Source organism: Salvelinus alpinus, chromosome 3 (assembly GCF_045679555.1).
Source record: "Salvelinus alpinus chromosome 3, SLU_Salpinus.1, whole genome shotgun sequence".
NCBI lineage: Eukaryota > Metazoa > Chordata > Actinopteri > Salmoniformes > Salmonidae > Salvelinus > Salvelinus alpinus.
The window spans coordinates 99,202,152-99,215,531 of NC_092088.1; the positions used below are offsets into that span (position 1 = coordinate 99,202,152).

The 13,380-nt window shown below is 45.2% G+C and overlaps 1 protein-coding gene across 15 annotated transcripts in view; it reads left to right on the plus strand.

Annotated features, from left to right (window-relative positions):
- The window catches only part of ebf3a (EBF transcription factor 3a), a 234,193-nt gene that overhangs the window by 210,177 nt on the left and 10,636 nt on the right, over nt 1-13,380 (plus strand). For 11 of the 15 annotated variants that reach the window (XM_071394647.1, XM_071394653.1, XM_071394654.1 and 8 more), the window contains exons 12-13: nt 9,903-9,968; nt 12,322-12,499. In XM_071394647.1, the coding sequence (XP_071250748.1) occupies nt 9,903-9,968; nt 12,322-12,499 (244 nt within the window). The remainder of the gene's footprint in view (nt 1-9,902; nt 9,969-12,321; nt 12,500-13,380) is intronic. The other 4 variants (XM_071394651.1, XM_071394657.1, XM_071394648.1 and 1 more) reach the window with 1 other exon arrangement.

Genomic DNA, 13,380 nt, shown 5'->3' on the forward strand with positions numbered 1-13,380 from the left:
GCGAAATAGTTCAATTAAACCGTTTTCCAGTCCAGTAACCATGGCGATTGTAATCTAAGCAGGGGCCTCTGGCTGATCTCTGATTATTCCGCTCTTGTTTTCTTTTCATTTTCCAACGCTAGATCCAGTTTAATCTTTTTGTTTACAAAGCTTTCCTGTTATAAGTCGTTGTCTTAGCAGGTTAATAAATGAAGTCCCACACATTAATACCCCGATTGACGACAGGGTGTCTCTCTCTCTGATGCTTTTTTAAAACATTTTTTCTTCCATTTTGAATTCCAACAAAGAAGCGGTTTGCCGCCCGGGCCGGGCCGGCCGCCCGCAGGTTCCCCCGGCGGTTAACATGTATCACAGGCCTCTTGTTTTGATGTGTGACATAAAAGAACAAGCCCACGCTATGCTTATCCTTGCTCTTTCTTTTTTGTGTGCAGATTCTTTGATTAAATATATATTATATTTGTTCCTTTTCTTTTTGAAATGCGCTATCGTGTTACCCGGCTAATAGAAAAACGTGCTAATTTCCCATTTGAGGCGTGCAGAGCCAAGGGGCCCTTCTTAATAACCTGTTCAAAGAGTATTGTGTCCCTATAGGTCCTGAGTGGTTCAGATAGAACTGACCACCGCTGAGGCTAATAACGGATATTATGCTAATATCTATTAACACGCAGCAGGCTAGCTCAACCATATCACAAACTACCACGGAACAGTTTCTAACACTGTGGGGTGTTACACTCTCAGTTCAGATTTCCACTGACACTCTGAGAGTGAACTATAACAGCCCTTTAAAAAAATATATATTTCACTTTTATTTAACCAGGTAGGCCAGTTGAGAACAAGTTCTCATTTACAACTGCGACCTGGCCAAGATAAAGCAAAGCAGTGCGACAAAAACAACAACACAGAGTTACACATGGAATAAACAAGCGTACAGTCAATAGCCCTGTAGCAGGGTTGGAGCTCACCAACACATTACAATGTTTTAATTCCACCAGAGTTTATATATATATATACAGTGGGGAGAACAAGTATTTGATACACTGCCGATTTTGAAGGTTTTCCTACTTACAAAGCATGTAGAGGTCTGTAATTTTTATCATAGGTACACTTCAACTGTGAGAGACGGAATCTAAAACAAAAATCCAGAAAATCACATTGTATGATTTTTAAGTAATTAAATTGCATTTTATTGCGTGACATAAGTATTTGATCACCTACCAACCAGTAAGAATTCCGGCTCTCACAGACCTGTTAGTTTTTCTTTTAGAAGCCCTCCTGTTCTCCACTCATTACCTGTATTAACTGCACCTGTTTGAACTTGTTACCTGTATAAAAGACACCTGTACACACACTCAATCAAACAGACTCCAATCTCTCCACAATGGCCAAGACCAGAGAGCTGTGTAAGGACATCAGGGATAAAATTGTAGACCTGCACAAGGCTGGGATGGGCTACAGGACAATAGGCAAGCAGCTTGGTGAGAAGGCAACAACTGTTGGCGCAATTATTAGAAAATGGAAGATGTTCAAGATGACGGTCAATCACCCTCGGTCTGGGGCTCCATGCAAGATCTCACCTCGTGGGGCATCAATGATCATAAGGAAGGTGAGGGATCAGCCCAGAACTACACGGCAGGACCTGGTCAATGACCTGAAGAGAGCTGGGACCACAGTCTCAAAGAAAACCATTAGTAACACACTACGCTGTCATGGATTGAAATCCTGCAGCGCACGCAAGGTCCCCCTGCTCAAGCCAGCGCATGTCCAGGCCCGTCTGAAGTTTGCCAATGACCATCTGGATGATCCAGAGGAGGAATGGGAGAAGGTCATGTGGTCTGATGAGACAAAAATAGAGCTTTTTGGTCTAAACTCCACTCGCCGTGTTTGGAGGAAGAAGAAGGTTGAGTACAACCCCAAGAACACCCTCCCAACCGTGAAGCATGGAGGTGGAAACATCATTCTTTGGGGATGCTTTTCTGCAAAGGGGTCAGGACGAATGCACCGTATTGAGGGGAGGATGGATGGGGCCATGTATCGCAAGATCTTGGCCAACAACCTCCTTCCCTCAGTAAGAGCATTGAAGATGGGTCGTGGCTGGGTCTTCCAGCATGACAACGAAACGAAACACACAGCCAGGGCAACTAAGGAGTGGCTCCGTAAGAAGCATCTCAAGGTCCTGGAGTGGTCTAGCCAGTCTCCAGACCTGAACCCAATAGAAAATCTTTGGAGGGAGCTGAAAGTCCGTATTGCCCAGCGACAGCCCCGAAACCTGAAGGATCTGGGGAAGGTCTGTATGGAGGAGTGGGCCAAAATCCCTGCTGCAGTGTGTGCAAACATGGTCAAGAACTACAGGAAACGTATGAGCTCTGTAATTGCAAACAAAGGTTTCTGTACCAAATATTAAGTTCTGCTTTTCTGATGTATCAAATACTTATGTCATGCAATAAAATGCAAATTCATTATTTAAAAATCACACAATGTGATTTTCTGGATTTTTGTTTTAGATTCCGTCTCTCACAGTTGAAGTGTACCTATGATAAAAATTACAGACCTCTACATGCTTTGTAAGTAGGAAAACCTGCAAAATCGGCAGTGTATCAAATACTTGTTCTCCCCACTGTATATTTTTGTCTCCGCTGAGAAAAGTATCTGCGCAGAACACCTTATTTCAGTAAATGCTTTAAATGTATCTCTGTTACCAATAAAAGGTTGCCTGGACAGGCTCCGTACACACGGCTCTCCCTCTCAGAGCACTCTGTCTCTCCATGTGGACGTGGACAGGCTCCGTACACACAGCTCTCCCTCTCAGAGCACTCTGTCTCTCCATGTGGACGTGGGCAGGCTCCGTACACACAGCTCTCCCTCTCAGAGCACTCTGTCTCTCCATGTGGACGTGGGCAGGCTCCGTACACACAGCTCTCCCTCTCAGAGCACTCTGTCTCTCCATGTGGACATGGGCAGGCTCCGTACACACAGCTCTCCCTCTCAGAGCACTCTGTCTCTCCATGTGGACGTGGGCAGGCTCCGTACACACAGCTCTCCCTCTCAGAGCACTCTGTCTCTCCATGTGGACGTGGGCAGGCTCCGTACACACAGCTCTCCCTCTCAGAGCACTCTGTCTCTCCATGTGGACGTGGACAGGCTCCGTACACACAGCTCTCCCTCTCAGAGCCCTCTGTCTCTCCATGTGGACGTGTTTAAACCACATATGAGATGTAGTCCTAACATCGCCGTTAGTTAGAAAATAAATAACACGCCCCCCCCCCCCCCCCCCGCAAAAAAAACTATTCTAACAAGCGAACAATCCAGGAAATGCACCTCTTTCCACTTTCCCAAATAACGTTGTCGGGCTCTTAGTGTTCAGGTGAGAGGGAGTTTAGATAGCCTTACTCATGCACCACGCAGGACCCCGCGTGAGACGATGGCAGAGACAGAGATGGAATCTGGCTGTTTCAATAAAACAACATAAATATTAGATTTTCCTTTCTAATGGACCCCGATGTAGAGCTCTGCAGCATGTAAATGAAAGAGCCGGGTGATTCATCATGGTTAAGCCAGCCGTCTCAGCGCTCTGCGCCCCGGTCAGAGCAACGCTCCCCGCGCCACGTAAAGCAGCAATTGACCCTTCTATATATTCTGAATGAGAAGAGTAATGGAATGAAAGAACATCAGCATTAGATGTTGCAGAAAGGGGAGGATGAAGGGAGAGAGAAGGGGGAGAGACGGGGGAGAGGAGAGGAAAGAGAGAGAGGAGAGAGAGGAGAGAGAGAGGAGAGAGATGAGAGGAGAGAAATGAGAGAGAGAGAGAGAGAGAGAGAGAGAAAGGAGAGAGAGGAGAGAAAGGAGAGAGAGGAGGGAGAGGAGGGAGAGAGGAGAGAGGAGAGAGAGGAGAGAGAGAGGAGAGAGAGGAGAGAGAGAGGAGAGAGAGAGGGGAGAGAGAGAGAGAGAGAAGAGAAAGGAGAGAGAGAGAGGAGATAGAGATGAGAGAGGGGAGGGAGAGGGAGAGGAGGGAGAGAGGAGAGATAGAGAGAAAGTAGAGAGAAGAGGGAGAGAGAAAGGAGAGAGAGAAGGGAGAGAGGAGAGAGGAGAGAGGAGAGAGAGAGAGGAGAGAGAGAAGAGGGAGAGAGAAAGGAGAGAGAGGAGGGAGAGAGGAGAGAGTGCTAGGTGATGAAATAATGGGGCAGGGTGGAGGGTGTTTGAATCTATAGTGTATATTAACATTGAGGCAAAGCATCAGACTAGCTGCCATCTACCTCTATTAGCTTCACCCCACAGTTAATAATATTACCACATCATTGATTGCTGGATTTTCTTTTCTTCCCAGAGAGATCATTAATACACATAGTTTGATGAGTGATTGTGATGCGACAGAAAACCATTATGGTGAGCTTTGTATCGGCCTTGACGTATCACTGATCACGTTGCTGCTTCATGCTATACATCCTGTACAGAGAGCCTGGTGTGGAGTTCACCTCCCTAGTTTGGATAACATCAAACACCAGGCTGATCCAATGGGAGAGAAGCACACATATCCACACGGATATATAACCATCCAGAGAGGAAGTAAAGGCAATAACTAGGAGCTGTCATGTGATACGGAAGAAGATTACAAAAAGGGGGGACTGTTGAATCCTCACTCTTTTTTTTTGTTAGGGACTTGTTTGAAAACGGTGTAACCCATTCCGTCCTGGTTGCACTGGGACAAAACAGAGGACGTGACAATACTATTACGGCCTGATACATCCTCGTACTCCTTGGTCAAAATCATCTAGCGGGAACTTAGCTTATTTTCCACTAGCAGAATTAAAGGCGCCACCAGCACCTATCCTCCTTGGTTGTTGTCGTCTTGTTTCACTTGGCAAACACACAAATCCATTTAAATTCCCTTTTCAATCTCCATACAGAAGATATTGTATTATTTTATTGGAAATGCGTTCATGTCGAGCAATTACCCATATGCATTTAAATTCATCTTCATCTTTTTAGCCTGCTTTTCTTCTTTTTTGAGGTTGCTACATCTACTGCACCTGCTCAAATGTATTCATAACCAGAGGCAAGAACTAACAGAATAATTGCTTTACAGTTTTATAATGACATTATCACCTGGAGGCACATCACCTTGGTTACCTTCTTTAACGGAGATGATATGTACTCCTCAAGATAGTCGAGTGTGAGGATAATCAGTACCGCCACCCCCCCTCCACCCCCTCCATTTAAATGGCTTGTCGTCCGTGGGCATAACAATGAACACTTGTAATAATAACACGATCACATTTATCATGAAACAAGCTCTGAGTTCATGTTGAGCTTTAATAGTTCCCGTTTAACCCAGACTCTGTTACGTCCCTGTGAAAAAAAAGGGAGTCAATTACACTTATCGTCTTTGACACTTTTCTGAATTTACATTGAAATGCACCTCGAACAGCCATTCGCCTGTTAATCATATTCACAGCATGAGCCTCTTTGCATGAGTGGGGCCGTGGTTGAACAAAACAAACACGACAAACTCATTCAAAGCACCCCTTGACTGATTGGGTTACGTTCTTCTGGCTTCTCACCGTACAATATGATCAGCACTTAAACGCAGCCCTGCAAATCAGGTTCATTAGTTAAGACGCTATGCGGTAAATGACAGATTAAAGATGAGAGGCGATGTTATTTTTCCTGAACCCCATCCTTATGTTTCCTCCTACAGTAGAGTGCCATATGGACGAGTAGTGGAGGGCGAGAGGCGGCATTTCCTGTTTCGACGGAATGAGAAATGGGTTGTGTATAACGTGGCAGTTTTAATTGTGATAATCGTCGCTCAAAATGGGGAGGCATGTAAAAACTCTTGTGATATGACGGAAGAGATTATGAGTAATTATTAACGCGGCAAAAAAAACACTTTATCTTCCTCTCAGAGAGAGAGAGAGAGAGAGAGAGAGAGAGAGAGAGAGAGAGAGAGAGAGAGAGAGAGAGAGAGAGAGAGAGAGAGAGAGAGAGACACAGAGAGACACAGAGAGACAGAGAGAGACAGAGAGAGAGAGACACAGAGAGACAGAGAGAGAGAGACACAGAGAGATAGAGCTAGAGAGAGAGAGAGAGAGAGAGAGAGAGAGATAGAGCTAGAGAGAGAGACAGAGAGAGAGAGAGAGAGAGAGAGCGGCCTGCGTTGATGAGAGTAGATTAAGACAGCTGGCCCAGTCATTGATTGTACCTGCCTCATGACAAGTGTAATTCTTTATTTGTATGCAAACTAGATGCATGCAACATCAAGCATAGACACCAATTTCAGAGGTAAATGCTCATTTTAAGAGCCATCCATCCGGCAATTTCCTGGATTAGACGGCCGGGTGTATAAAACGTATGGCGTTACACAAGAAACCCCATCTCCTGTCATTAATCTTCATAAATACAGGATCCAACATGGTTTATGTTGTTCTGAATGAAACACCAATCCAACCACGATCAGAGTCTCCGTGGTCACTCAGTGTTCTTCTGAAAACAGCAGTCTACATTTACAATCCAACCACGATCAGAGTCTCCGTGGTCACCCAGTGTTCTTCTGAAAACAGCAGTCTACATTTACAATCCAACCACGATCAGAGTCTCCGTGGTCACTCAGTGTTCTTCTGAAAACAGCAGTCTATATTTACAATCCAACCACGATCAGGGTCTCCGTGGTTACCCAGTGTTCTTCTGAAAACAGCAGTCTATATTTACAATCCAACCACGATCAGGGTCTCCGTGGTTACCCAGTGTTCTTCCGAAAACAGAAGTCTACATTTACAATCCAACCACGGTCAGGGTCTCTGTGGTCACCCAGTGTTCTTCCGAAAACAGAAGTCTACATTTACAATCCAACCACGATCAGGGTCTCCGTGGTTACCCAGTGTTCTTCTGAAAACAAGCAGTCTACATTTACATTGAGTCTACAAGTCTGCCGCCTCTCGTTATATATATGTTGATGCTTGCCGTGTTTATTTGCTGTGGTCTGATAAAGCTTTGTGCGGTGGAACAAGACAGAATTGTTCATGTATATCAACGGTACCTGCCAAAAGAGGAACTGGAAGGAATGGTATTTTGAATAAGACTTTCAGAGGACTATTTGGTTAAATTAACACTATCTACACCTTTCCACTCAAAAAAAATATAGAAATATCCCAAGAATACTGCTTGAATTCGTATTTTTCGGCCTTGAAAACAACAACCAGCCCAAAGCGACAGAAAGTGGCTGAAGCCTCTCCGTGTGGCGTTGTTGACACTGTTGGCAAGGTGTATTCTCATTTCGGGAGGGGACTTAAGCAGCAAGTGAGTCCATGTTGTTATAAAGTAGACGGGAAGCATGCAGACACGGATAAGACAGGGTCCTGTGCATCCCGTGTCCCTGGGCACTGGCACTCATCGCCGGCTGGAAGGGAAGTCATTTACGAAGTCCTTTACAACAGCCAGTGAAAGAGGTTAATTGAAAAATGTCCTAATGTCATTATGAAAGAGCTAGATTAACCCAAGCTAATTCACTTTATTGTTGAGAAGAAAGAAGAATGAGCATTGAACTCTCCTGCAAATGTGGGGCTTGAATTAGGGGTGAGATGTTGTCTTTAAGGACTCTGCCAGTTTAATTAAGATATGGAAAATGACTCATTGTTCTACGCCACTAAAGTGCTGGGAATTAGCAGCCAAATGCAGTGCCTGGCCGCCTTTCATACCGAGCAACGTGTGTTTGTTTGTTTAATACCCAGCAGCATTAAAAAAAAAACTCAAGTACTTATTTTACTCATTTAGCATTAAGGTTGGAGTCTATTGGAACTACTTAACAATCTGGCAGCCCTCTGATGTGTAACTGAGCCTAATAAAATGGGTTAGATTAAAACCCTTTATGTTGGTTATTAGAATCCTTATCAGAACTGGTACAGTAGTAGGTTATATACAGTACCTACTAGGCTAGCCAACTTCCCTAACCATGGAGTTGCAAAAACATTTTTTTTATCCACACTGAACAAAAATGTAAATACAACATGTAAAGTGTTGGTCCCGTGTTTCACACGCTGAAATAAAATAACCCCGGAATTTTCCAATACGTTCGAAAAAGCTTATTTCTCTCAAAATTCCGTTTACATCCCTGTTAGTTAGCATTTCTCCATTGCCAAGATAATCCATCCACCTGACAGGTGTGGCATATCAAGAAGCTGATTAAACAGCATGATCATTACACAGGTGCACCTTGTGCTGGGGACAATAAGAAGCCACTCTAAAACGTGCAGTTTTGTCACACAACACAATGCCACAGTCGAAAATGTTGAGGGAGCTTGCAATTAGCATGTTCATATGTTAATTTCTCTACCATAAGCCGCCTCCAACTTCATTTTAGAGAACTTGGCAGTACATCCAACCGGCCTCACAACCGCAGACTACATGTATGGCGTCGTGTGGGCGAGCGTTTTACTGATGTCAACGTTGTGAGCAGAGTGCCCCATGGTGGCGGTGGGGTTATGGTGTGGGCAGGCATAAGCTATGGACAACAAACACAACAGCATATTATCGATGGCAATTTGAATACACAAAGATACACGTGACGAGATCCTGAGTCCCATTTATTTGAAATGACTGATCTCCTCATATGAACCGTAACTCAGTAAAATCTTTGAAAATTGTTGCATGTTACGTTTATATTTTTGTGTTCGGTATATTTAACCTTTATTTAACCTGAAAGTCCAGCTGAGGTCAGAAGACATTTTTCCAAAGGAATAAAAAGATGGACTCTGAGATTGTTTGGTCCTTTTGCGTTGGTGTGTCTCTCCTTTTTCCTTCCTGTGTTGTGTGTCTGACTCTGGTCTCATGTGTGTCTCTCCTTTTTCCTTCCTGTGTTGTGTGTCTGACTCTGGTCTCATGTGTGTCTCTCCTTTTTCCTTCCTGTGTTGTGTTTCTGACTCTGGTCTCATGTGTGTCTCTCCTTTTTCCTTCCTGTGTTGTGTGTCTGACTCTTGTCTCATGTGTGTCTCTCCTTTTTCCTTCCTGTGTTGTGTGTCTGACTCTGGTCTCATGTGTTCTCTCCTTTTTCCTTCCTGTGTTGTGTGTCTGACTCTGGTCTCATGTGTTCTCTCATTTTTCCTTCCTGTGTTGTGTGTCTGACTCTGGTCTCATGTGTGTCTCTCCTTTTTCCTTCCTGTGTTGTGTTTCTGACTCTGGTCTCATGTGTGTCTCTCCTTTTTCCTTCCTGTGTTGTGTGTCTGACTCTTGTCTCATGTGTGTCTCTCCTTTTTCCTTCCTGTGTTGTGTGTCTGACTCTGGTCTCATGTGTGTCTCTCCTTTTTCCTTCCTGTGTTGTGTGTCTGACTCTGGTCTCATGTGTGTCTCTCCTTTTTCCTTCCTGTGTTGTGTGTCTGACTCTGGTCTCATGTGTTCTCTCCTTTTTCCTTCCTGTGTTGTGTGTCTGACTCTGGTCTCATGTGTGTCTCTCCTTTTTCCTTCCTGTGTTGTGTGTCTGACTCTGGTCTCATGTGTGTCTCTCCTTTTTCCTTCCTGTGTTGTGTGTCTGACTCTGGTCTCATGTGTGTCTCTCCTTTTTCCTTCCTGTGTTGTGTGTCTGACTCTGGTCTCATGTGTGTCTCTCCTTTTTCCTTCCTGTGTTGTGTGTCTGACTCTGGTCTCATGTGTGTCTCTCCTTTTTCCTTCCTGTGTTGTGTGTCTGACTCTGGTCTCATGTGTTCTCTCATTTTTCCTTCCTGTGTTGTGTGTCTGACTCTGGTCTCATGTGTGTCTCTCCTTTTTCCTTCCTGTGTTGTGTGTCTGACTCTGGTCTCATGTGTGTCTCTCCTTTTTCCTTCCTGTGTTGTGTGTCTGACTCTGGTCTCATGTGTGTCTCTCCTTTTTCCTTCCTGTGTTGTGTGTCTGACTCTGGTCTCATGTGTTCTCTCCTGTAGGAGGTGTTGCTGAAGAGGGCAGCTGACCTTGTGGAGGCTCTGTATGGAATGCCCCACAACAACCAGGTAAAGACACTGCACAACACAGCATCCTGCACTCTGCACTGTCTATCACATGCAGATTACTCTCTCTCTCTCTCTCTCTCTCTCTCTCTCTCTCTCTCTCTCTCTCTCTCTCTCTCTCTCTCTCTCTCTCTCTCTCTCTCTCTCTCTCTCTCTCTCTCTCTCTCTCTCTCTCTCTCTCTCTCTCTCTCTCGCTCTCTCTCTCTGTCTGTGTACATTTGCGGTAATTAAATCAGCTTTTTTTTCTTCCCTGCAACCCTCCACTTTCTTTCTCTATTTCAAAGCTAGCTCCAGGCCATTGTAGTGTATGTAGTACTGTGGTGTCATTGCTCTCGGAGAGGTTGAATATTTATTTTTCCTGTTCTCCCAACGTATTTATTCCTGGCTACTGCACACATCTGAGATAGAGGAGGTAATCAGTCAAAACACACACACAGAGAGACCTATTCAAATGAGAGAATAACCTTGAACCAGGGCCAAAAGGTGCTTTCTGTAACCAATGCAAATTCGCTCCAAATAAATGTATGGAGCACAGCTTTATCAGGCTCTAATGCGTTCAGATGAATTGACCTAGGTAGTACTTTTTATTTTCTCTCTCTCTCTCTCTCTCTCTCTCTCTCTCTCTCTCTCTCTCTCTCTCTCTCTCTCTCTCTCTCTCTCTCTCTCTCTCTCTCTCTCTCTCTCTCTCTCTCTCTCTCCAATGTTTCAGCTAAATTTTGACCTTGTGCTGTGGCAGTTTCAGATGACTCAGTTATACTGAAATATCCACAAATGACAGCTGTTTGAATGCACCGAAGTGGCACACAGCTCAGACACCCACACCTACCCCACAAGAAATGCCACCAGAGGTCTCTTTACAGTCCCCAAGTTCAGAACTGACACAGTACTATATAGAGCCATGACTACACGGTACCCTATTCCTCATCTAGTAACTCATACAAAGTGTAAAATTAGATTTAAAAACCAGATAAAAAATAACATCTTATGGAACAGCGGGGACTGTGAAGCAACACAAACATAGGCACAGACACATACACACACACAATAACATACACACTATACACACACGTACACATGGATTTTGTGTTGTAGATATGTGGTAGTAGAGTAGGGGCCTGAGGGCACACAGTTAATGTGTTGTGAATTATGTTGTGAATGTATTGTAATGTTTAAAAAAATATATATAAACTGTTTAATTTTGCTGGACCCCAGGAAGAGTAGCTGCCGCTTTAGCAGGAACTAATGTGGAACCATAATAAACCCCAGGAAGAGTAGATGCTGCTTTGGCAGGAACTAATGGGGATCCATAACAAACCCCAGGAAGAGTAGCTGCTGCCTTGGCAGGAACTAATGCGGATCCATAATAAACCCCCAGGAAGAGTAGCTGCTGCCTTGGCAGGAACTAATGGGGATCCATAATAAACCCCAGGAAGAGTAGCTGCTGCTTTGGCAGGAACTAATGTGGATCCATAATAAACCCCAGGAAGAGTAGCTGCTGCCTTGGCAGGAACTAATGGGGATCCATAATAAACCCCAGGAAGAGTAGCTGCTGCCTTGGCAGGAACTAATGGGGATCCATAATAAACCCCAGGAAGAGTAGCTGCTGCCTTGGCAGGAACTAATGTGGATCCATAATAAACCCCAGGAAGAGTAGCTGCTGCTTTGGCAGGAACTAATGTGGATCCATAATAAACCCCAGGAAGAGTAGCTGCTGCCTTGGCAGGAACTAATGGGGATCCATAATAAACCCCAGGAAGAGTAGCTGCTGCCTTGGCAGGTACTAATGGGGATCCATAATAAACCCCAGGAAGAGAAGCTGCTGCCTTGGCAGGAACTAATGGGGATCCATAATAAACCCCAGGAAGAGTAGCTGCTGCCTTGGCAGGAACTAATGTGGATCCATAATAAACCCCAGGAAGAGTAGCTGCTGCTTTGGCAGGAACTAATGGGGATCCATAATAAACCCCAGGAAGAGTAGCTGCTGCCATGGCAGGAACTAATGGGGATCCATAATAAACCCCAGGAAGAGTAGCTGCTGCCTTGGCAGGAACTAATGCGGATCCATAACAAACCCCAGGAAGAGTAGCTGCTGCCTTGGCAGGAACTAACGGGGATCCATAATAAACCCCAGGAAGAGTAGCTGCTGCCATGGCAGGAACTAATGTGGATCCATAATAAACCCCAGGAAGAGTAGCTGCTGCCATGGCAGGAACGAACGTGGATCCATAATAAACCATTACTGTAACCTTCATCTGCGTATGTCTTCAAATACACAAGGTCACAATGAGACTAAATGTTTAATGTTAAAGGCAAATACATGGATCACTTGTAACACGTCCTCCTCCTCCTCTTTCAGGAGATCATCTTGAAGCGAGCGGCCGACATCGCCGAGGCCCTGTACAGCGTCCCGCGTAACCACAACCAGATCCCTTCGCTGGGCAACACGGCGTCGCACGGCGGCATGATGGGGGTCAACTCGTTCGGCAGCCAGCTCGCCGTCAACGTCTCGGAAACGTCACAGGGTAATGACCAGGGTATGTAGCCATGGGGACCTCCCAAATGGCTCCCTAGTCCCTTCTTAGTGCACTGCGTAGGAAAAGTAGTGCACTATATAGGGAAAGTAGTGCACTACATTGGGAAAGTAGTGCACTATATAGGGAATAGGGTGCCATTTTGGACGCACCCCATGAGTGAAGATAAGCTGCCAACAACAGCTAATCTAGCTTTACCCTTTAATATTACCTGGCCGGCTCTGACGTTCTGCTTGCTGCGGCTCTATCTTCCCTAGCTGGATCTTATAACTGTGATCCCTGGGGGCCTAGCCTGATGCTGTCACTGCCTCCTCTGTTCTGTTTGTCTGCCTGGCTGGGAATGACCCGCCGACCCACCCAACGCTCCCCACTATTCACTTAGCAGCCGCCTGGGATGATAATACTTAATAATATCTGTTCTGTGTTGCTACCGCTAAAGGTCAGGGTTTACTTCTGTTCTGTGTTGCTACAGCTAAGGTCAAGGTTTACATCTGTTCTGTGTTGCTACCGCTAAGGTCAGGGTTTACATCTGTTCTGTGTTGCTACCGCTAAAGGTCAGGGTTTACTTCTGTTCTGTGTTGTCACAGCTAAGGTCAGGGTTTACTTCTGTTCTGTGTTGCTACCGCTAAGGTCAGGGTTTACATCTGTTCTGTGTTGCTACCGCTAAGGTCAGGGTTTACTTCTGTTCTGTGTTGCTACAGCTAAGGTCAGGGTTTACATCTGTTCCGTGTTGTCACAGTAAGGAACTCCCCTCACTTGGTTGTCTAGGTCTTAATAAGGAACTCTCCTCACCTGGTTGTCTAGGTCTCAGTAAGGAACTCCCCTCACCTGGTTGTCTAGGTCTCCCCTCAGGTCGTCACTTCAGACATATAGTAGACTATGTA